General features: G+C 39.4%; 2 protein-coding genes across 7 annotated transcripts in view; one reads left to right on the forward strand and one right to left on the reverse strand.

Moving 5' to 3' along the window:
- Window positions 1–5966, reverse strand: part of stard14 (START domain containing 14) — a 32904-nt gene extending 26938 nt beyond the window's left edge. For all 4 annotated transcript variants that reach the window (XR_011887562.1, XM_072270756.1, XM_072270755.1 and 1 more), the window contains exon 1: window positions 5626–5966. Coding sequence is in view for 3 of the 4 variants with exons in the window: in XM_072270755.1 (XP_072126856.1) it covers window positions 5626–5790 (165 nt within the window). In the remaining variant the exon portion in view is untranslated. The remainder of the gene's footprint in view (window positions 1–5625) is intronic.
- A 1078-nt stretch (window positions 5967–7044) lies between these two features.
- The window catches only part of med12 (mediator complex subunit 12), a 174840-nt gene continuing 159918 nt past the window's right edge, over window positions 7045–21966 (forward strand). For 2 of the 3 annotated variants that reach the window (XM_072270758.1, XM_072270759.1), the window contains exon 1: window positions 7062–7185. In XM_072270758.1, coding sequence (XP_072126859.1) covers window positions 7087–7185 — 99 coding nt within the window. In that variant the 5' untranslated portion in view covers window positions 7062–7086. Of the gene's footprint in view, window positions 7186–21966 lie in introns of all 3 variants that reach the window. The other variant, XM_072270757.1, reaches the window with a different exon arrangement.

The following is a 21966-nucleotide window of genomic DNA, read 5'->3' on the forward strand; positions in this document are numbered from 1 at the left end:
CTTAGCTGGCTACAAAAAGTGTTTACCAGCTGTGATACTTGCCAAAGTGAGTGTTACTAAGTACTGACCATGCAGGGTGCCCAAACTTTTGCTTTGGGCCCTTTTCCTTTTTTGTTGTTTTGAAACTGTAAAAGATGGAAATAAAGAAGTAATCTTGCTTAAAATATCAAAGAAATGTGTCATCTTTAACCTTATGCTTTTTGGAAATCAGGTAATCTTTTACTCGCTTAGCTATTCACAATAACAGAAATTTTGACCGGGGTGCCCAAACTTTTGCATACCACTGTATATCCATGGACTTAAGATACTTTTGCCACTGTAAATCATAAAGAGGCAAAATGTTATATGAATATTGATCAATGGGCCAAAACTTTGCTGAGTAGATTTAAATGTAGGCAAAACAACAGTATTTTAAACAAAGCAGAGGAGGGAAGAACATGGGGGAAATAGTGGTGGTAGTGTGAACATTCATAGATCATTAGAGCGTTTTGAACATGTACAGAGAGATGACACTATATTTGCAAAGAAATGGAGTTCAAGGGATTGTTAGTAATGTTGCAATAATAGAAAGTTCTAGCTAGGCCTGAACTGTTGGCATATTTGGCATCAGACCTTTCAAGTTGAGCACAAAATTACTCTGACTTGGTTGGGGGCAACTTTTTTTTCTATTCCACTGTGTCTGGCTAGCTCGGTACATGTCAGCAGAAGCCACATCCTGGTCATCAGTTTTGCGCCATTGTCAAATCTACCACTTGGTGGCAAGTGCATCTGTCCTTCTCAATTCATTGTAGCTTTCTTTACAAGACAATGTTTACCAATTATTCCTAGGTTCCAGATACTCAAATGATTTGCCGCTTAATGTTTATTGGATCAGTGTTAAGTGTGCAAGTAGCAATCTTCTAAAACAGCACATTTCAGATGTCTTAATTCTCTTCTGTATTTTCATTTTGTAATGCACCAAAGTCACCAGGCAACTCAGTAATGACCAAAGCATTCAGTAGCTTATGGCTTAGCAAAATTATTCAAAATAAGGTACAGCATAGTGCCCATGAGGAAGTACAGCATAGATTTACCAGAATGCTACTTGGGATTTCAAGAAGTAATTACAGAAACTAGAAAGCATTTTTGGAATTAAATATTTTACTGAGATTAGATTGAACTTTCCAAATATATTTAGAAGAATTAATATGACGATAGTAGCCTTTCTTCTAAAAGGACACTCTTGCACTGGTAGGATACATTAGAACCATTAGGAACAGCTTCTTGCCCTCCACCATCTGACTGAAGAATGGACCATGATGCATAAACACTACTTCACTTTTTGCACTAGTTATTTTTATATTTCTTATTGTAACTTTTTTTTATTGTATTGCACTGCTGTAGCAAAACAATAAGTTCACAACATAGGACATTCTGATTCAAATATTAGAAACTAGTCTTTTAGCAGTGAAGTTCAGAAACTTTCTATACAGTAGAGATAGTAATATTTGAATGTTAATTCTGAGTGATGTTTGTTGAAAAGATATTTAAGGCAATGGATCAAAGATAGAAATATGGAAATTTAAATGCCCTTACTGAAACATGTACATGAGGCTCAATAGCTAAATAGAAAATTCTTATTCCTAAGTTCTTTGTATCATCACCACACATATTTGCTATCACTCTAGATAATCAGTTTCACTGCAAAATAAGAATTCACTTATGACAATAATCCATGTAAGACATATACCATGTAACATCAAAATTTGAATTAAAAGGCCAGTGACGTAAAGTAATGACACAGCAACTATACAATGCCAGAGCAAATTACACAAAATGCAAAGAGATGGGAGCTTTACAGTCAGTTCCAGTACTGCCATTTAAAGAGTTTTATATTTATAGGCCTTAAAAATTATACAAAACACAAATAAAACTAAAATACTTTGAAAATGAATGATGATGAAAGACTTGATTTTTTGAGACATTAAACATTTTGCTGCTGACAATTTGAGCCACGTGATTTTGCTGTCTCATCACATCTACTTTCATCCTGAATTTACAGCACATTACAGGCCCTTTGGCCCACAATGTTGTGTCAATCATGTAACCTACTCTAGGAGCTGCCTAGAATTTCCCTAGCGCATAGTCCACTATTTTTCTAAGCTCCATGTATCTATCTCAGAGGGTCTTCAAAGACGCTATTGTATCCTCAAATTCCTTCCCATATGTACCTTTTCAGTTTTTTTGGTTGATCAGTATGATATTTTTCAAAGGCTTTTGTGTGCACAATGCAGATTTTAAACACTAGAAACAGATTTTTAAAATCAGAAAATACAATTCATTCACCAAACCAATTTCAGCATTGTATTACCTATGAACAGAAGTCATAAAATGGAGAAGTGTTGATCAAGGCCAAACTCTGAAGAACAATCTAATGTTGATATAGCATTTGCACACAGAATCTACCTTCAGGTTCATTCCACATTCCTGGCCGACAAAATTAAGCACAAAATATTGTTGCATTGGCCCCAAACTAAAATTACCTCCCTAATCCAATTTATAATCATTGGTACATTCTCTCAACTGTTCAAAATAAAAGAGTGTGAAGTGCAGAATCAAACATCACTGTGATGATTGTACGTTCTAGTACCAATTGTTTGGCGACAATAAAGTATAAAGTATAATGAGCTTTACCTGCAGCTCTCCTCTCCCAAATCCGTACTTGTTCTCACAACGCTGTTAAGGATGTGAAAGCTAGGATTCCGTAGTTTTAAATTCTTAAAAAAAAATCTCTGGCCAGATCTCAGCTGGAATTCTGGGTACAATTCTGCAGATCACATTTTGGATGGACATCAGTGCCATCAAGAATGGAGCTCAACATTATGCACTATCATCTGGGGTTGAATAAAATGCTCTAACTGTTTAATTAAAGCTCCTGTTTCAGCAAATTAAAAGTGAAAAGGATACTAGAAGGCCTCATTTCAAAATTAACAGATAACACAACATTTGGTAAAAATAAACAGTGGGGAGAATTAGGGACAGAACTGAACTATAATGTGCAAATGGATGTCCTTTAAAAAAAAGAACAAGGATGAGTAATACAAGTAAGATGGCGAATTTTGATGGGGGTGCAGCAATGAAGACACCAGGGAATTCACAAAAACAAATTTTTGACAGTGGCAATACATGTTGATAATATTGTTAAAAATGAAGACACCTTAACAATGAGGTTATTGAAATTACTGAGTAGACTTGAGAGGTAAAAGTTTTGTCAGAAGGATGAGATGCTGTTCCCAATGACAGGAGGTTTAAGAAATGGTGATGATGCAAGGTGAGAATTTTACTTTGGTATAGTGAAAATATGATCTAGAATGTATCACCCAAATGATAGTAGAAGCACATTCAACTGCAACTTGCAAAGGGAATTGGAGTGGATTGGCTGAATTAATAGTTTACAAACACTCCCTGCACTCCTAATTAAGTCACACTTTATGAAGCAGTTTGAAACACTGACATTTCACATGTTGTCATAATAAATGTAAGTGTTTCTTTTCAAGCACATGGTCCTTTCTCATTTGCATCTCCATGCTACTACGTATTCAGTATTACTCACTAAGTACTATCCTGATATACAAAAAAAAGGTTGTTTGTATTTGAACACAACGATCTCTCCACAGATAACAATGTGGCAACAATGTTCTGCAAATTTTATCTATTTCTCCTTAACTGAGAAGTAGCACTACAGTGACACACCAATTTGAGATCCTTTCACTTAAGGCACAACTCAAATGTGCTCATGATTTTCTTTAATTCTTCCGAGTCTCAGCTGTGTGTCACGTTCCTGCTCTATTGAATCTTCCAAAGATCAAATACTTTCAAGGAAATCACTGAAAGATCAATGTGCGTACACATTATTTTGTCACTCTAAATTATGTTAATATAGTTGGTTAAACAAGACCTTCCTTTAAGAAAATCTGATGGTATTCTCATCTGTGGGTTTTTCATGTGTTCCCTTACAAAAAAAAATTGAATTTCTTTCATACTTAATTTCCTTTCCCACTTTTTTGTTACCAATGGTTGCCAAGATGGCCAACAAATGCCCCCATCCATTCGAGAAGTAATTACAATAGTCATTTAACCCAACAATCAGCCCATCTTTGGGAGATGGGAGACAACTGGAGCACTTGACATGCTTACCATGGCAAGACTATAGAAGAAAAATGATTTGTTTAAAATTGAGATGTTGGTTGACACAATATTGTTGGCTCTATGGTTGGGGGAAAGCATGCTGATGAGTGGAATATTGTAACAAGAGGTGTGGGTATGAGAATAAAAGCTGATGACTACTTCTCTGACTAGACAGAAAATCACATTTAGAGCAGTTCCTTTCAAAATGCAGAAGTCTCAAGTGTGATGTCATTCTGATTGTGAAAAAAAGTGTGGCTACAGAAATATTGTGCTGTATTGTACATAAACTCTGGTTATGTTGCAAGAAATGAATGGCTAGGGTGCTATATTGGGTATCAGATGATTTATCCTAGATGGAGTTGTACTTGATGGTTGCTGGAGCTGTACTCATTTAGACAAGATGAGAATCCCATCACACCCATGACTTCCAACTTTTGGAAGAAACTGCTCTAATTGTGATTATCTATCTAGCTTTAAAGAAGGAATTATCAGCTTCTATTCTCATATCCACACACCTCTGTTGGTCACTATCTTCTATTCATCAGCATGCTTTCCCTCACTATTAAATCCAATATTAAATCCAGCAAAATCTCAATTTAAAATATTTTTTGTTTTCTTCCATAGTATTGCTCTTCTTGATCTTTGAAATCATATTCATCAATGTAGGATGGTGCAGTGATACAGCTAAAAGAGCTACCATCTCACAGAAATTCAGTTCCTTCCATAGAGTCTCTGACGGCTTGAGTCTTCCCCCCCCCCAACCCCCACCGTGCTCCTAATCCCCATGCCACACATGCTGGTTGGCCACTGTAAACTGCCTTCAATATGCAGATGAGTGATAGAACCTGAAGAAAATTATGGGCACATGGAGAAACCAATGGTGAATGGTGACTGATGGTTGTACAGAGCATGGAAGCTGAAGGGCCTCTGCGCTGTGTAACTTTATACCATAAATTTTCCAAGATATCTGCTCGTCCTTCCACAAATTTAATCACTCCATCAGTAGCCAAAAAACTTTTAATTTCCAAAACTCCAATCTCTGGGATTCCCCTAGAAAACCTTCACAACTTTCTACTTCTCTTCATATTATGATTATCCCATAAAACTTGTTTCTCTAACTAACCCTTCTGTCATCCATTCTGGTGTTTCAACAGTAGCTCAGCATTAATATATTCGCTGACACTCTTGCGAAATGCCACCTATTACCGTGTCAAATAGTACAATGTAAAGTCACTACTTCTCTCAACAGACAGCAAAGAAGCAGGTTAAATTGTCACTTGTTTTACTTGTAACCTTCTGCACGGAAATTGGCTGCCACGTTTCTGTTCATCACTAGAATACGCTCCAAAAGTAATTCACTCGCTAAGTGTGTGTGTGTGTGTGTGTGTGTAAATCATACGGCGGTGTTATACAGATACGAGGCCTTTTTAGCAATGCCCACTACGATTTTTTTTTTACCTTGATTCGGTGTACGCCTTTTCCTTCGGACGCGGCCTGTACCCACACTTCAACACCGGGTTTGCTGTACTTCTGTTGCCATCCTTGTATCGATTCACACTGCTCCCGGAACGAGGCGAACGCCAAGTCATCGGGGACCTGCACAACGTCGCGCTCGGCGGACATTGGACCGGTGGAACCGGGGCTCAAGATCTGCCACTCAGTCACGGCCAAACGGCTCCGAAAACAAATTCCGACGTCTGGTTCGTGGCACCGCAACTGGGACACCCGGTATCTTTTGGCGACTGATTTGCGCCACGACACTTGCCTACTCCGCCACCTGCGCCTCCCGCTCTCTCCAATTCCAAGCACCTGACTCGAAAAATCCCGCCCCCGTCCCGCAGCTACAGGTGACGTTCGTTGTGTCTTCATTGGTCCACTCAGCTGTCAATCAAAGACGACACCTGAGCTAGAGAGGGGATTCTGAAGAATTCACAGCGGAAACAATGGTCGCTGTTGATAAAATCAAAAGCAGAATCTCAAGATTTTCAAGGATGACCATTTAAAATCTGATAATAGAAGCAACGAGAATTCCAATTGCAGCGCCTCTTTCTCGGAAATTTGGCCATTGAAAAAATTCCGCACTGACAGTATTCCAAGCATCAGGCTGAATGTTAATAGATTTGACGACCCCCACCAACATTGTCTTCAGAATCAGAATCAGATTCAGATTTATTATCACTGGCATGTGTCGTGAAATTTGTTAATTTAGCAGCAGTAGTTCAATGCAAAACTTGACGTATTTCTGATCTTTCACATCATCTCTGTAAGATGTTAGAATTCTACGTTCCTATCATCAAAAGCACTGACATCAGATATCTTGGGTCTTTCTGCCGCTGTATGACTTGAACATTTATTGTCTCTCTCGGTTGAAAGTGTATCAGAATGAAGACTTGGATACAGTATAATTTGTCTGATCACGGCACAGAACCGATGGTACAGAAACTGCCCTATGAGAGGGACAGATTGGTAGTTTCAAATGTATGCTCCTTCTGCAATTTACGATGGACTTCTGTATATTCCTGACACATGGATTTGAATACTGCTTCTACATTTTGAGTTGTCATCAACCAGACATTTTCAAGAGTCAGTGAAGATGCTATTTTTTTCCAAGTAGTTTGTCTTAGTAATCTTGATCGATGAGAGTAGGCAGCGTAAATTGTTTCGGCATGAACTAGATGGGCTTGTTTTTGTGCTGTAATTCTCTATGACGATAACTCTAACTCTCTGGTACCTAAAACTGAGTTAGAGAGAGGTAACACAGGTGGTTCAACCAAATGGGCGCGTCATACTGTATGTCCCACAGATTGGAATCCAGAATGTCTTTGGCGCTTGGGTTCGTTAAACTCCGTCATCGCTCGGATTCGGCAATTTCCGTCAATGCTCGGCATCGCTCGCTGGGTGAAGCCGGGTTTCCCAAAGATGGCGGCGTTCGGGATATTGAGTTATGAGCATAGGCCATTGAAAAGGCCTCGGCTCGGGCCGCCAGACGTTTACCCGCAGGACCCCAAACAGAAAGAGGTAGGAAAAATCGTAGAGATTCCAGGGGAGGACGGCCAGTCACTCATTCAAGCAGCCGGGCCGGCGGGGTAAGTAAGCCGGCGTGAGGGAGCCGGGCCTAGAGCAGCGTCCATGTAAACAATAAACAGTCTCTGTTTCTGGCCAAACTTGGGCCCAGAACAGACCCTCAGACATCAACGACAACCTGTAGATAGCTGCTCTCACACTGTAGGTTTTCGACCCTCTGGCTGGTTGTAGGACATAGTGGTGAACCCGGTATGAGGGGAGGAGGATACGGTGTATGGTCCATTTAACTGTTGGGTCGGTGCACCAGTGAAGTGTTAAATATGGATAAACGTTGTCGATAAGACCGCATAAATCATCACAAACTCCAAATATGGAAGGCATGGCAGCTACCGTGTTTGATATTCATTGTAAAGTTGATACTTTTGAAAACTTTTAAACTTTTATGCTTGCATTGTGTGTACTGTACTCTCTACAACACGAACCTCTTTATCATCCGCAGATTACAATTTATAAACATTTGATTTGTTCCACAACTTTACAAAACCCAGCATTCTCATTACCCAGATTCTTTCCAAGTTCCACGGGAATGATTTCTCTTACCATTCAAGGCAGATTGACTTTGAAGCCCTTGCTTTCAAGTTGCTCTGCTACCTTGAGCAAGTTTAACTTTGTGAAGTCTTTTGACCATACACCTCCGTATGTATTTTTATCATCTCAATGTTTCATTATTGTCACATGTTTCTTCAGAACCTTACAATTAATATTTCCTCCTTATATCCTTGTCTAGTCTATTGCTTATCAAATTCTCCAAGAAGGCCATGTTGCTCTGCCTTTGACACTTGACAGTTTTTTTTTATCAACTGTGCAAACTGAAGCTTTGTTTCTTTGTGCGGTGTTTTAAGATGTCAGTAGCAATGCCACCTGTATGTATCTAGTCATTATTTTTGACAGCAGCAAATTTTGTGTAACTTCCAAACTATTGACTATTGTGTAACTTATTCCCAACTATGCTTATAGCGACATTGAATCCAAAATATAATTGTGCTACAATGATAGGGCCTAAATGTTAATTAATTTTTTCATTATATACTGATTAGATAAAAATTAAACTGAGGTGTTAAGACCAAACCAATAAGATAATGTTTAAATCATATTGTGATTAATGAAATTAACGTTTCAGTTGGATGATCTTTCATGAGAACTAATGTACTGGCTTGGACTTTGTGATCAGCAATAGGGTAACAATGCTTACTGCTGATCTGGAAGAAAGTTACTGATTTTTTTTTGCAACACACATCAGAGTTGCTGGTGAACACAGCAGGCTAGGTAGCATCTCTAGGAAGAGGTACAGTCAACGTTTCGGGCTGAGACCCTTCGTCAGGACTAACTGAAAGAAGAGCTAGTAAGAGATTTGAAAGTGGGAGGGGGAGATCCAAAATGATAGGAGAAGACAGGAGGGGGGAGGAATGGAGCCAAGAGCTGGACAGTTGATTGGCAAAAGGTAGCAGAGCATGGGATATGTCCCATGATCCTCTCATATCCCTTTTGCCAATCAACTGTCCAGCTCTTGGCTCCATCCCTCCCCCTCCTGTCTTCTCCTATGATTTTGGATCTCCCCCTCCCCCTCCCCCTCCCACTTTCAAATCTCTTACTAGCTGTTCTTTCAGTTAGTCCTGACGAAGGATCTCAGCCCGAAATGTCGACTGTACCTCTTCCTAGAGATGCTGCCTGACCTGCCGCGTTCACCAGCAACTTTCATGTGTGTTGCTTGAATTTCCAGCGTCTGCAGATTTCCTCATGCTTGATGTTTTTTTTTTGTATGAGTTTCCTCTACCTTAATATAGGGTGTTAATTCTGGAGGATTTGTAAACCAGCAAGAGTGAAGTCACCAGGTAGGCTGAATGTCTAAACACATTGAAAAAAATATTTAGTAAGCCAGCAGTGAAAGGTTTAATTATCTCAGATGAAAATAAGTTTAATCAGAGTGCATAGATGAAGCTAAGTTAGAAGCTGAAATATAAAGTATTTTTAGTAAAAGATGTAACCTTTTAAACTTGAACATTGAGCTAAGCACTTGTTTTGATATGCTGTATAGTATATTAATAGCTTTAGACCATATGACCATAAGACATAGGAACGGAATTATTCCAGTCAGCCCATCAAGTCTACTCTACCATTCAAACATGGCTGCTTTGTTTTCAACTTCATTCTCATGTCTTCTCAACCTTAACCCTCTTACAAATCAAGAATCTATTACTCTCTGCCTTAAGTACACCTAATGACTTGGCGTCAACAATCTTCTGTGGCAATAAATCACCTCCTTCTGCCTGAAGAAATTCCTCCTCATCACAGTTTTAGACCATGAGGCAAAGAAGCGGAATTATAGCTGTAGAATGCATTGAGCCTTCCCTGCCATTCGATTATGGCTGATTTTAAAGGGATATACCTTTCTTCTAAAACTAGACTCTTCTACTTACGGAAACATTTTCTCCATATCTACCCTGTCCCAGTCCTTTCAATATCCAATAGGTTTCAATGAGATTTCCCTTCATCCTTCTGAACTCCATTTAGTACAGGCCCAGGCACAATGCTCCTTATACATTATGCTTTAATTCTTGTGAACTTCCTCTGGACCCCCTCCAGGGACAGCACGTCCTTCCTTGGATACAGAGCCTTAGCAGTTCATCTTTACTTCTGTGACCTAGCATCAAGTCCAGACACGGAGCCTAGTAATTTATAGCGTCATCTGTAAGATTGAGTATTGATAACCTACTGCGGTTTGTAAGGAGTTTGAATGTTATCCCCGTGACTGCGTGGGTTCCCTCCTGGTGTTCCAGTTTCCTCCTACATTCCAAAGATGAACAATTAGGGTCATTAAGTTAAGGGTGCTGGTAGCGTGACGACTGCCCAGCACAACCCTTGATATTTTGATTTGACACAACCGATGCATTTCACTGTATGTTTTGATGTACATGTGTCAAATAATGCTGATCTTTAAGATCTTTTATTTTTAGAGGTCTTGAAGTGAATTCTAACATTGCATTTGCCGCCTTTTTCTACGGACTTGATCTGCAAGTTAGCCTTACGGAAGTCCCGAACAAGGAGTCCCAAGTTCCTTTGCACCTCAAATTTTTTAATTCTTTCCCCACCTATAAAATAGGCTATACCTTTGTTCTCCCTATCATTGTACATAATGGCCCTCTTCTCTACACTGTATTTCATTTAGGCCTGGAATAATTGTTACATTGAAAATATGGCTTTATACTTACTGAAGTAACATGTAACATTTTCAGACACTACATGAAGAATAGTTCACAAGTACCTGATGTTATCTGATCCCTGATTGTAAGATTATGAGGAATGTTGAAAAATGATATACCGTGCAAAGGAACAGGGAACCACAGTTGGCATTCTGTGTTTAATTCTACATATACATACGTACTCCGTATGTTTCACATTACAATTATAAAATTTAGAACCTGGTGGCATGGTGTGAAGACAATAACCTATCCCTCAACGTCAGCAAGACGAAGGAATTGGTTGTTGACTTCAGAAGGAGTAGCGGACCGCACGACCCAACTTACATCGGTGGTGCGCAAGTGGAACAGGTCAAAAGCTTTAAGTTCCTCAGGGTCAATATCACAAATGACCTGACTTGGTCCAACCAAGCAGAGCCCGCTGCCAAGAAGGCCCACCAGCGCCTTTACTTCCTGAGAAAACGAAAGAAATTTGGCCTGACCCCTAAAACCCTCACTAATTTTTATAGATGCACCGTAGAAAGCATTTTTCTAGGGTGCATCACAACCTGGACGTTATCCTGTCCAAGACCGGAAGAAGCTGCAGAAGATCGTGAACACAGCGTAGCACATCACACAAACCAATCTTCCGTCCTTGGACTCACTTTACACCACACGCTGTCAGAGCAGTGCTGCCAGGATAATCAAGGACACGACCCACCCAACCAACACACCTTTCGTTCCTCTTCCCTCGGGGAGAAGGCTGAGGAGCTTGAAGACTTGTACGGCCAGATTTGGGAACAGCTGACTGCTGAACAGATCCTGACTTGGATCTGGGCCGTACCCTCCAAATATCCGGACCTGCCTCTTGATTTTTTTTTGCACTACCTTACTTTCCCTTTTCTATTTTCTATTTATGATTTATAATTTAAATTTTTAATATTTACTATCGATTTGTAATCCTGGGAGCGCAAAGCGCAGAATCAAATATCGCTGTGATGATTGTACGCTCTAGTATCAATTGGCAATAGTAAAGTAAAATTTGTTTTGTTTTATTTAATCTTGTTGAGAGTTCAGTATCTGGTGTTGATAACTTCTTGCGTTCATTGCTCTTTACATTAGGATGATTACTACGATAATGTGAAATAAATTCTCACAATATGTATTCTTTTGGACTTATAACAATGAAATATAAATTTAAGTTTTGTAGGAATAATCATTAACCTGAAAGCACAATAACTGATCTATGAAGTTTTGGTGTTTTTCTTTTGTGAAACAGCTAAGACATGAGTTCAAGAAATTGATCTCTTTGAGCAGAAATATATTCATGATACAATTTATTATTTCTTTTTCCTTTCAGTCAAATTTTGGAAGTAATTTATACTGTGTGCATTGCCCCCTGAGGAGATTTGACTAGTTATGGTAAGGGGCATGCTGTGAGGGGTGCTACAGTAGCAGAGCAGTTAGCACAATCACTTTATGTTGCCATTGACAGGGGTTCAATGCCACCTGCTGTCCTAAGGAGCTTGTACATTCTCCCTGTGACTGCTGGTGTTTCCTCCATGTATCCTGGTTTCCACCCACATTCCAAAGGCATACAGATTAGGATTAGTAAATTGTGGGCATGCTATGTTGGATGGAGGTATGATGATACTTGCAGCTGACCCCAGCTGAATCCTCAGACTGTGTTAGTTGTTGACACAAAAACAACACTGTATGTTTCAATATAAATGTGATAAACAAAACTAGTCTTTATTTTTTGATATTATCCTGAATCAGTGAATGTCTCTTCAATCAGAATAATATTTCTTAAATTTCTGATTTGTGATCAAGAACTGATATTTTTGTTCCTTTGTTTTCTAAGGCCTAGATTATATAAGATGCTTGTTTCTCTCCTTTTCTAGACTGTACTGGCTTAAAAATATTTTTAGCTAACTGTTCTTCACTTGAGAGCCAGGCTTATCCTCACTTGAGAGCCAGCTATATTTTGATGCTAAGACACAGATCAAAGTATTCAAACTTTTTATGCAGGGTTGTTCTGCTTCCCAAGAGATTGAGGTGTCTAGCTTTGCTTATTAGATGCTAGTATGCATGATTGATTTCAAGTTCAATCTCTGATTCCCATTCTTCAGAATATTTAGGAGTGAATGTTGTGTATTGATATATATGAGGCAATAGATTGACTAGCCTGCTGACAAATATATTGATGATTTATCAGTGGTCTGAACTATACCCTGGTAACAATCAATATCAGCATTTGAAGAGAATGAAAATAGGAGAGTAAGTTACAAAGGGCCTCAGGTTTGTTGTTGTTCCTTGCCACACCTTGTGGTGCATCGGGTGGCAACCTTGCCATTTCTATCTTTTTCTGATTTTTACGAGGCTCAGTTGTAGATCGAAGCTCAACCCGGCATGAACGGAAAGCGTGCAAAGAGCCAGCCAGATTCAAACCTATGACTACTCGCCTCAAAGTCCCGTGCAGATGCCGCTACACCAGTGGCCTGCTCTCAACTTTCTAGAATATCAAAATGTAAAACAAATGCATTTCATTCTAGAACTAAGCTGCTTGATGAGCAGATCTAGGTATATATGCATGTTGAGAGAAGTCCATTCAGGTTACACAGATATCTCCAAATGCTCCAAAATGTTAAGGTGACCAAGAGGTCTGGAGAGGTACTGTTCAATATAATTTAATCATCTTCAGTATAATATAATTCATCTTCCATTATGTGTTCTCAGAATTGGAAAGTTTGTTCAATTGGAATCATAGTTTGTAATATAACAACAAGCATGTTATTGGTAACACACAAAAAATGCTGGAGGAACTCAGCAGGCCAGCCTGCATTTATAGAGAAAAATATAGTCAACGTTTCGGGTCAAAGCCCTTCGATAGGATGGTGGGGGGGACTGAGGAGTAGATTTAAAGGATGGGAGGAGGGGCGAGAGAAGGTGATAGGTAAAACCTGAAGGGTGAGGGATGAAGTAAAGAGCTGGGAATTTGACTGGTGAAAGAGACGGAAGGCCATGGAAGAAAGAAAAGTGGGGAGGAGCACTAGAGGGAGGTGATGGGCAAGCAAGGAGATGAGGTGAGAAAGAGAAAAAGGGATGGGAAATCATGAAGGAGAGGTGGGGTGAGGGTGTGGCATTACCAGAAGTTCGAGAAATCGATGTTCGTGCCATCAGGTTGGAGACTATCCAAATGGAATATAAGGTGTTGTTCCTCCAATTTAAGTATGGCCTCATCGCGATAGTGGAGGAGGCCGTGGATAGACATAATGGGAATTGGAAGGGGAATTAAAATGGGTGGCCACTGAGAAATGCAGCACTTTCTGGCAAACGGAGTGTAGGTGCTTGGCGAAGCAGTGTTCCGGTCTGTGTTGGATCTCACCGCTATCGTAGGGAGTGATCCCTGAGGAAAGCAGAAAGTTGGGGGGGGCATGTGGGAAAGGTGTGCTTTGTAGTGGGATCCCCTTGGAGGATTGCTGATGATTCGGAGAATTATGTGTTGTACACGGAAGCTGGTGGTGTGATAGGTGAGGACAGGAGGAACCCTACCGCTGGTAAGATGGCAGGAGGATGGGGTGAGAGCAGGCGTGCGTGAAATAGAAGAGATGCGGTTGAGAGCAGCGTCAGACTTCCCATAATGTCTTCCACCCCCGCCCCCACCTTCACTATTTCCCATCCCCTTTTCTCTGTCTGCCCATCACTTCCCTCTAGTGTTCCTCCCCCCTTTTCTTTCTTCCGTGGCCTTCTGTCTCTTTCACCATTCAACTTCCCAGCTCTTTACTTCATCCCTCCCACTTCAGGTTTCACCGATCACCTTGTGTTTCTCTCTCCCCTCTCTCCACCTTTTAAATCTACACCTCAGTTTTGTTTCTCCAGTCCTGCTGAAGGGTTTGGCCCAAAGCATCCACTGTACTTTTTTCTATAGATGTTGCCTGGCCAGCTGAGTTCCTCCAGTATTTTGTGTGTGTTGCTTGGATTTCCAGCACCTGCAGATTTTCTCTTGTAGTATTTTATGGGTAATGGTAAGTACCCTTTGTTGATTTTATTTCCTTGTGACTTCTGTTTTAAAAGATTCAAGTAAAACTGTCCTCTAAATTGTCAGGGCAAACACAGACTGAATGTTATCAGCTATAGTGCAGAATATAATGTTCTGTGGCTTCCAAAGATGTGTAAAATTAGTGTACAGAATGGGGCAGTGATATGTTCTGGAGTTTTAGAATGGTAAAGTGGGAGCTTTAATGCTGTTCTTAAGCAGTCAATTGGCAGAGCATTAGTTTGAACAGAATACAGACACATAAATTTCTGGTCTTCTGCACAGTTATAACAAGGTGCAGAGCAGGCTTGAGGAATAATACTTCCTCTTCTGTCCAGCCTTCTGGACTGAATATCAAATGCCCCAAGTTCAGGTAACTTGTTTTATTGTCTGCATCAGAAACGGCTATTTCTGTTGGTCATCCGACTAAGCCTTTGACTTGTATTTTCTCTCTACCTCAGTATAGTCTGGGCTGCTGAGCATGTTTGACTACTCTTCTATTAGCAACAAGTAACACAGGAAAAGAAGCACACTCTGCTTCTGTCACATCAACCTATTTGGACACACATTGTTAGAGATACTCCCTTTGTTTAGACATTTCTCATCCACTATTTTTCTTGCTTCTGACAAAGGATTTTGGAGCTGAAATGTTAACTCCGTTCCCATTTCCACAAATGCTTGCTGACATGCTGAGTGTTTCCAGCATTTTCTGTTTTATTTCAGATTTCTAGTACGGGTAGCTTTTATTTTGTTGATTTTGTTTCTGTTTAAAAAGTTATCAACAGCATCCCATCCCTGAATCAAGAGCAGTCTTGGTAAAGCACTAGAGTGTTGACTTTTAATAATGATCTGGAGGTTTAAATCGCAGTATCTAAATCTTCGGAGATGTTAAACAAGGCAAAATACAACTCGTTACTTTATGCTGTACACATGCAGAGGATATTTTGTACTGTCTGGCATTTTTTCTTCACGTATGCAGCAGTACCTTTATATTTGCAATATCACCTCCAGGCATTAAACCTGAACTGGAATTATTTTTTGTACATAATATATGTTCTTTATGCTTTCTGACTCATATAAATACACTTTAATTTTGATGCTTTGTGCTTTTCCCTAAAAGATCTGTATGAATTTACTTTTATTTGCTTTGAATTACATTGCATTGCTGGATAGTTGGTTTCCAACTGATTAATCTTAGGATAGAGCTGAAATATCCTGAAATAATTTTATTAAGAACTCTTTTGAACTTTAACATTTAGATAAACATTTTAATTTTGTTACATTATAGTAAAAGCTTCAGGCCCTGAGAGATCATCAGTTTCTAAATATGGCTTAGTACTTGCTGAAGTAACAGGTAACATTTTCATATTCCGTTATCTTGAGTTTGTTAATTGATCACTCATTTGGAAAGTTATGATGAAGTTTGCAAAACAACGCATCTTGTAGAGGAGCAAGAAACTGCTGATGAGATCTTGTCTCCTACTCAATAAGATTTCCAAATCTTGTTGAAAAATTTTGGTTAGTTAAATATGGAAGTTGTATCTGAAGTCATTCAATATGGGCATTTCAAATATGTATCAGATAATCAAGTTGTTTAGAGTGTTTTGCGACACAATGGATTTATGTTATCAAGTTTCGTGCTCGTCTTGCAGATTTAGCTCTGAGCTCAAACTTAAATTAATGTTCTTGTTACTTCTGTACATGACTATTTCAACTAATGGTCCAGTACTGTACTATAATTACTATTCCAGTAACTAACAGATTATAGTTGGCTGCTGAAGATAAAGCTTGGACTTGTGTGGAATTATTTATTTTAATATTTCAGTGCTCCTTTCTCAAGGCATAATCTCTCAGCTAGGCTGGGAGTTTAGTTTAATACCTTATCTGATCAGATATACCAATACATCTAAAGTCAGTAATGGTATAGCAAGAAACTTTTCCACTGTACCAACCAGTATTCTCCCCTCAAATGCCATCAGAGAACAGAATGAACCAGCTTTTTAAACTGGTTGGGTGACATACTTTTATTTCTACAAATGTAGGGAGAATTAAGAGGTGGCCTGAAGCTTGGTTGAAGAGTAGATTTTGGAAAATATCTCCAAATAAAATAATAGGATAGTGCAAGGAACTTCAGAGTTCACTTGCGTTCACCAGCAACTTTTATGTGTGTTCCTATATTTATGCACTATTTCATGCAATAGTTTGGGGGAGTCCAGAACCAGAGGCCACAGTTTAAGAATAAGGGGTAGGCCATTTAGAACGGAGTTGAGGAAAAACTTTTTCACACAGAGGATTGTGGTTCTGTGGAATGCTCTGCCTCCGAAGGCAGTGGAGGCCAATTCTCTGGATTCTTTCAAGAAAGAGTTAGATAGAGCTCTTAAAGATAGTGGAGTGAAGGGATATGGGGAGAAGGCAGGAAAAGGGTACTGATTGTGGATGATCAGCCATGATCACAGTGAATAATGGTGCTGGCTCGAAGGGCTGAACAACCTACTCCTGCATCTATTGTAATTTTGATCTCCATACACAAGAAATGATTTATTTGCTCTGAAAGCTGTGTAGTATAGATCTATCATAGTTAACTCCGGAGTGAGAGGTTTTCCTGTAAAGAGTGACTGAATATGATGGATTTATATTCATTCTAGCTCGGTGGAGGTGGGGGGGGGGGGGCGGGGTTTACACCTGAAAACATGCAAGTTTTTTTCAGGATAAATGCGAAAGTGCGTCAGTATCAGAGATCATGAGGCCATTTAAAGTTTGCGATGAGGACACATTTATCTGTATTTTCTCTGTAGCTTTACCTTTTGCATTGTTTTACCTCAATGCATCATGAAATGATTTGATCTGTGTGAATGGCATATGAGTCAAGTTTTTCATTGTATCTTAGCAATAATATACCAATCCAATTTAAGATAGCGCCACTGAAGACATGTGACAGCTTACTGGTGGATTGAAAGCAAAGGAATTCGATTAAAAACATTATAGCTTTTTTAAAACCTAAATTGTGGTAAACTATCACTGCAAGAAATGAAGAGGTGAGTGAGGGTAAAGTGACCGCCTCGACAGATATGCCCTGCTGGTGCACTGCAAAATTGGCTCACTTGGAGTTGGAGCCGTGCTGGTTGGAGTGGACGATTCGGAGGGGAGAAGATGGGACAGAGGAGTTTCGATGCCAGTCCAACTCACTCACCCAGGTGGACTGGCAGTTTTTTTCCAATAGAGTACATAACAGAAGTTAATCAGTAGGCAACACAGTGGGAGAGTTCCTTGCCTTTTCATTAGTGTTATGGCATCTATCATGTTCAGTATATCTGATCAGGTAGGCTTGAGACCTGATTTGATATCCTAATTGAAAGGATGGATTTCCAAGATGGAGTTGCACACTGTCACAGGCTACAATCAACGGCAAAATTTCTTGTACTGTTCATCTTTTTTATGATCAAAAACACTGCTGGTTATAAAAAAGATGCACTGTGGTTCAGAGGTGTGTTGTTTGGTTTGTTTCTATATCTGTACAATCAGATGACAATAAACTTGAAGTTGAACTTGAATTTTGAGAAATGTAGCAGTCTCTTGGTATCACTGTGAGATGTTGAAATGGCTATGTTTTTGAACTTTGTGTTGATCATGAGTTACTAACCTGCTGACGTGGTTGAGGGTACTATTGTTTAATCTGTCTTGCACTGATAGCCATGAAAAAGGCTGTAGCGATCAAGGGAATGGCGGTGTAAGGAAAAGGTCTCTCGACAAAAAAGAAGGTAAACTGCCCCATAATCGAATTTAGACAAAACTTAATATTGCATAACTATATTAATAAAAGGGGCAAGGATGATGTCTAAGAACAAGATTAAAAAGTCCGCTCCGAAGGCTGATAAACATAAAGAGACGCAGCAAGGCGACGGGCCTAGCTCCCCCATGGCAAGCCAGGACAGAGATAATGAGGGGGAATCGGTGACTCTGTCCTTGATTCTCGGAGAGATTCGTGAGTTCCGACAAGATAACAGCAAACAGCTGGAAGGTATTAAAGGAGAAATAGTAAAAACTAACTCGCGGATAGATGAAGCCGAAGCGAGGATTGTTGGAATTGAAGAGAAGCTACAAAATGCAGAGGAGGTGATAGCAGAAATGCTGAAGCTGCAAGACCAGCTCCAGTAGAAACTAATAGATCAAGAAGGCCACTCGAGAAGGGAAAATGTGAGGATTTACGGAGTTCCCGAAGGAACTGAAGGTAAACCCAGATTGATGATTCCCTTCGTGGAGAAGCTACTTAGAGAGAACCTTGATATACTGGCCGCAAAAGACCTACAGATAGAAAGAGCTCACCGCGCGTTGGCACCACAGCCTCCAGCAGGCGCCCAGCCCAGATCGATTCTGGTCAGATTTCTCAGTTACAGAACGAAGCAAGAGGTGCTTAAAAGGGCATGGCAAAAGAAAGGTTTCATGTGGAACAACTGTAAAATCAGTTTAGACCACGACTACGCACTGGGGATTCTTGCCAGACGGAAGGAACATGCGGAAACACGGAGAGTCCTGAAGGAAAACAACATCAGATTCCAGACCCTGTATCCAGCTCGGCTGAGAGTCTTTTACGACGAAGGGACAAAAACTTACGCTACGGTGGAGGAGGCAACGTTGGACCTGGCGGACCGGGGACTACCTATTAAAGTTATCACCCAACCGGAGTCGCTACTGGAAAGGATTTGGCAGAAGTCGTGGCAGTTAGTGGGGTGAGGACGCTCCACTCGAACCAGAGTGTCAAACTACAAAGAAAAGTTGCAAATATTCAGACGCGAATGTACAGAGAACACAGATTAAGAGAAATGACTGAAAAGAGTAAATCGGATTTAAAGGTAAAATGAAAACTGGTAACTGAAAATAAACTAGACGGAATAACTTGAATGATAGCAATATAGTCGAGACATAAATAGGAGAAAATTCTCTATGATTATTCAAACTGCTGAGGGCCCTCTAACACAGGGTGAAGATAGAGGTTATCCCTCTGAACTGAGGCGGGTCGGTGCTCAGGCCTCACTGTGGGAAGTCAGGAAAAATTTTCAAATGTTGCACTTTCAAAAATGTCTAGGGTGTGGTTATATGTCTTGGTTTACTGTTGAGAAGGGATTGCTTACTGTTTGGTTAGAAAAAGAGAGTGTTTTTTTTTCTACTAGAGAAAAATGCAAACTGAATTGGTAAAAATAATTTCCTATAATGTTAATGGGGTTTTGAATCCAATTAAAAGAAATAAGATTATGTCTAAATTGAAAAAAGAGAGGGCGCAAATAGCTTTCCTCCAGGAAACACATATGAGCCAATCTGAACATGGAAAATTAAAAAGAATGGGCTTTAAGCATATATTTTATTCAACATATAAATAGAGTCACAAAAGAGGAGTAGCTACTTTAATATCAAGTACTCTTAATTATGAACATATTTCAGAGACTAAAGACAAAGAAGGACGGTTCGTAAAAATCACAGGAAGAATAGAAGGTACAGAAATAACATTGCTGAATGTTTATGCTCCTCCAGGTTGTGAATGGTCATTTTATAGACACATTTTTGACCTAATGGTCAGTTCTCAAGGGGTAATAATTTGTGGAGGGGATTTTAATATTAGATTAAATGCTATATTAGATTCTTCAAGAATAGTTACTCAGAATAAACCTCTGACTCGGAAAGTGAATTCATTGATGGAGGAGTTGGGAATTATTGATGTCTGGAGGGAATTACACCCTACTAGTAAAGATTATACATATTACTCTTTCCCTCATTCAGCCTATTCAAGGATAGACTATTTCTTTATCTTTAATACAGATAGACTCAGGATAAAAAACTGTAATATTGCAACAATTGATCTGTCAGATCATAGCCCAGTCTCTATGTCGCTAATCCTGGAAAGGAAAATGAGGAAAACACTATGGAGGCTAAACTCACATATACTCAATAACCCGAAAGTAATGGAGAGATTAAGGGGAGAAATCAAAGAATATCTGGACCTTAATGACAGGGAAGAAACATCACCAATGATCTTATGGGATACATTGAAAGCTGTACTGAGAGGGAAAATTATTTCCATTACCACTCACATGAAAAAAATCAATGCACAAAAATTAGCAGACCTTCAAGGAAAATTAAAACAACTTCAAGTTGTAGATAGCAACAAAAGTAATTCAAATCGAAAACAGGAAATTAGGAAATTGCAAAGTGAAATTGACGATATTTATACGTTGGAAACTCAAAGAAATTTTCTTTACCTGAGACAAAAGAATTATGAAGTAGGAGGTAAATCAGCTAGATTATTAGCATATAAATTACTAAAACAACAAGCAGACAATACAATTCATAAAATAAAGAATCCAAAGACAAAGCTTGTGGAGAGTACAATAGGGAAAATTCAAGAGAGTTTTGAAACATATTATCGAGAGCTGTACTCTCAACCCCGGGCCCCCAATGAGCCCTATATAGACAGTGTATTGAATTTTTTAGATCTACCTAAACTTACAGATTTACAAAATGAAAGTTTATTAGAACCAGTAACTGTCAAAGAACTGAACGTGGCCATCTCTAGGTTAAAGGCTGGAAAGTCCCTGGGTTCTGATGGGTTTACCTCAGAGTGGTACAAGTCCCTGAAGACACAGTTAGCCCCATTACTACTTAACACCTTTAATTGGATCTTGCAGAGAGGAGAAACTCCACCTTCCTGGAGAGAAGCGATTATTTCAGTTATTCCTAAAGAGGGTAAAGATAAACTAGAATGTGGCAATTATCGGCCAATTAGTGTTCTTAATTTAGATTACAAACTATTTACATCTATATTAGCGCGCAGATTGGAAAAGCTTTTACCTGGCCTAATCCACTTAGACCAGACTGGATTTATTCAACAAAGACAAACACAGGACAACATAAGGAGAACTCTGCACATATTAGAACAGGTTAATAAGAACGAGACAGAGACAATGGTAGTAGGATTGGACGCTGAGAAAGCTTTTGATTCGGTTAGTTGGGCATTCCTATACAGAGTGTTAGGAAGATTCGGCTTTCAAGAAAAGTTTATTAAAGTAATTCAGACTCTATATGACAGCCCTACAGCCCGAATTAAGATAAATGGGGACCTCTCTGCCTCCTTCATCTTAGAGAGGGGCACTAGACAGGAATACCCAATTTCTCCTCTCCTTTTTGCGCTATATATTGAACCGCTTGCCCAACTAATAAGACAGAGCGTAATCGTAAAAGGTATCAAGGTGGCAGGGATTGAACAGAAAGTGGCGTTATTCGCAGGTGACGTTTTGGTCTATCTGAGTGAACCAGAAAAATCATTTATAGGATTGTTTACACTGTTGGATGACTTTGGGAAAATATCAGGTTATAAAATAAATGTAAAGAAAACGCAGGTTATGTCCCTAAATTATACACTATCCAAAAAATTGCAGGATACATATGATCTTAAGTGGGAAGCTAAATCATTAAAATATTTAGGAATAACCCTGCGGAAGGATCTTTCAA

Source organism: Mobula birostris, chromosome 10 (assembly GCF_030028105.1).
Source record: "Mobula birostris isolate sMobBir1 chromosome 10, sMobBir1.hap1, whole genome shotgun sequence".
NCBI lineage: Eukaryota > Metazoa > Chordata > Chondrichthyes > Myliobatiformes > Myliobatidae > Mobula > Mobula birostris.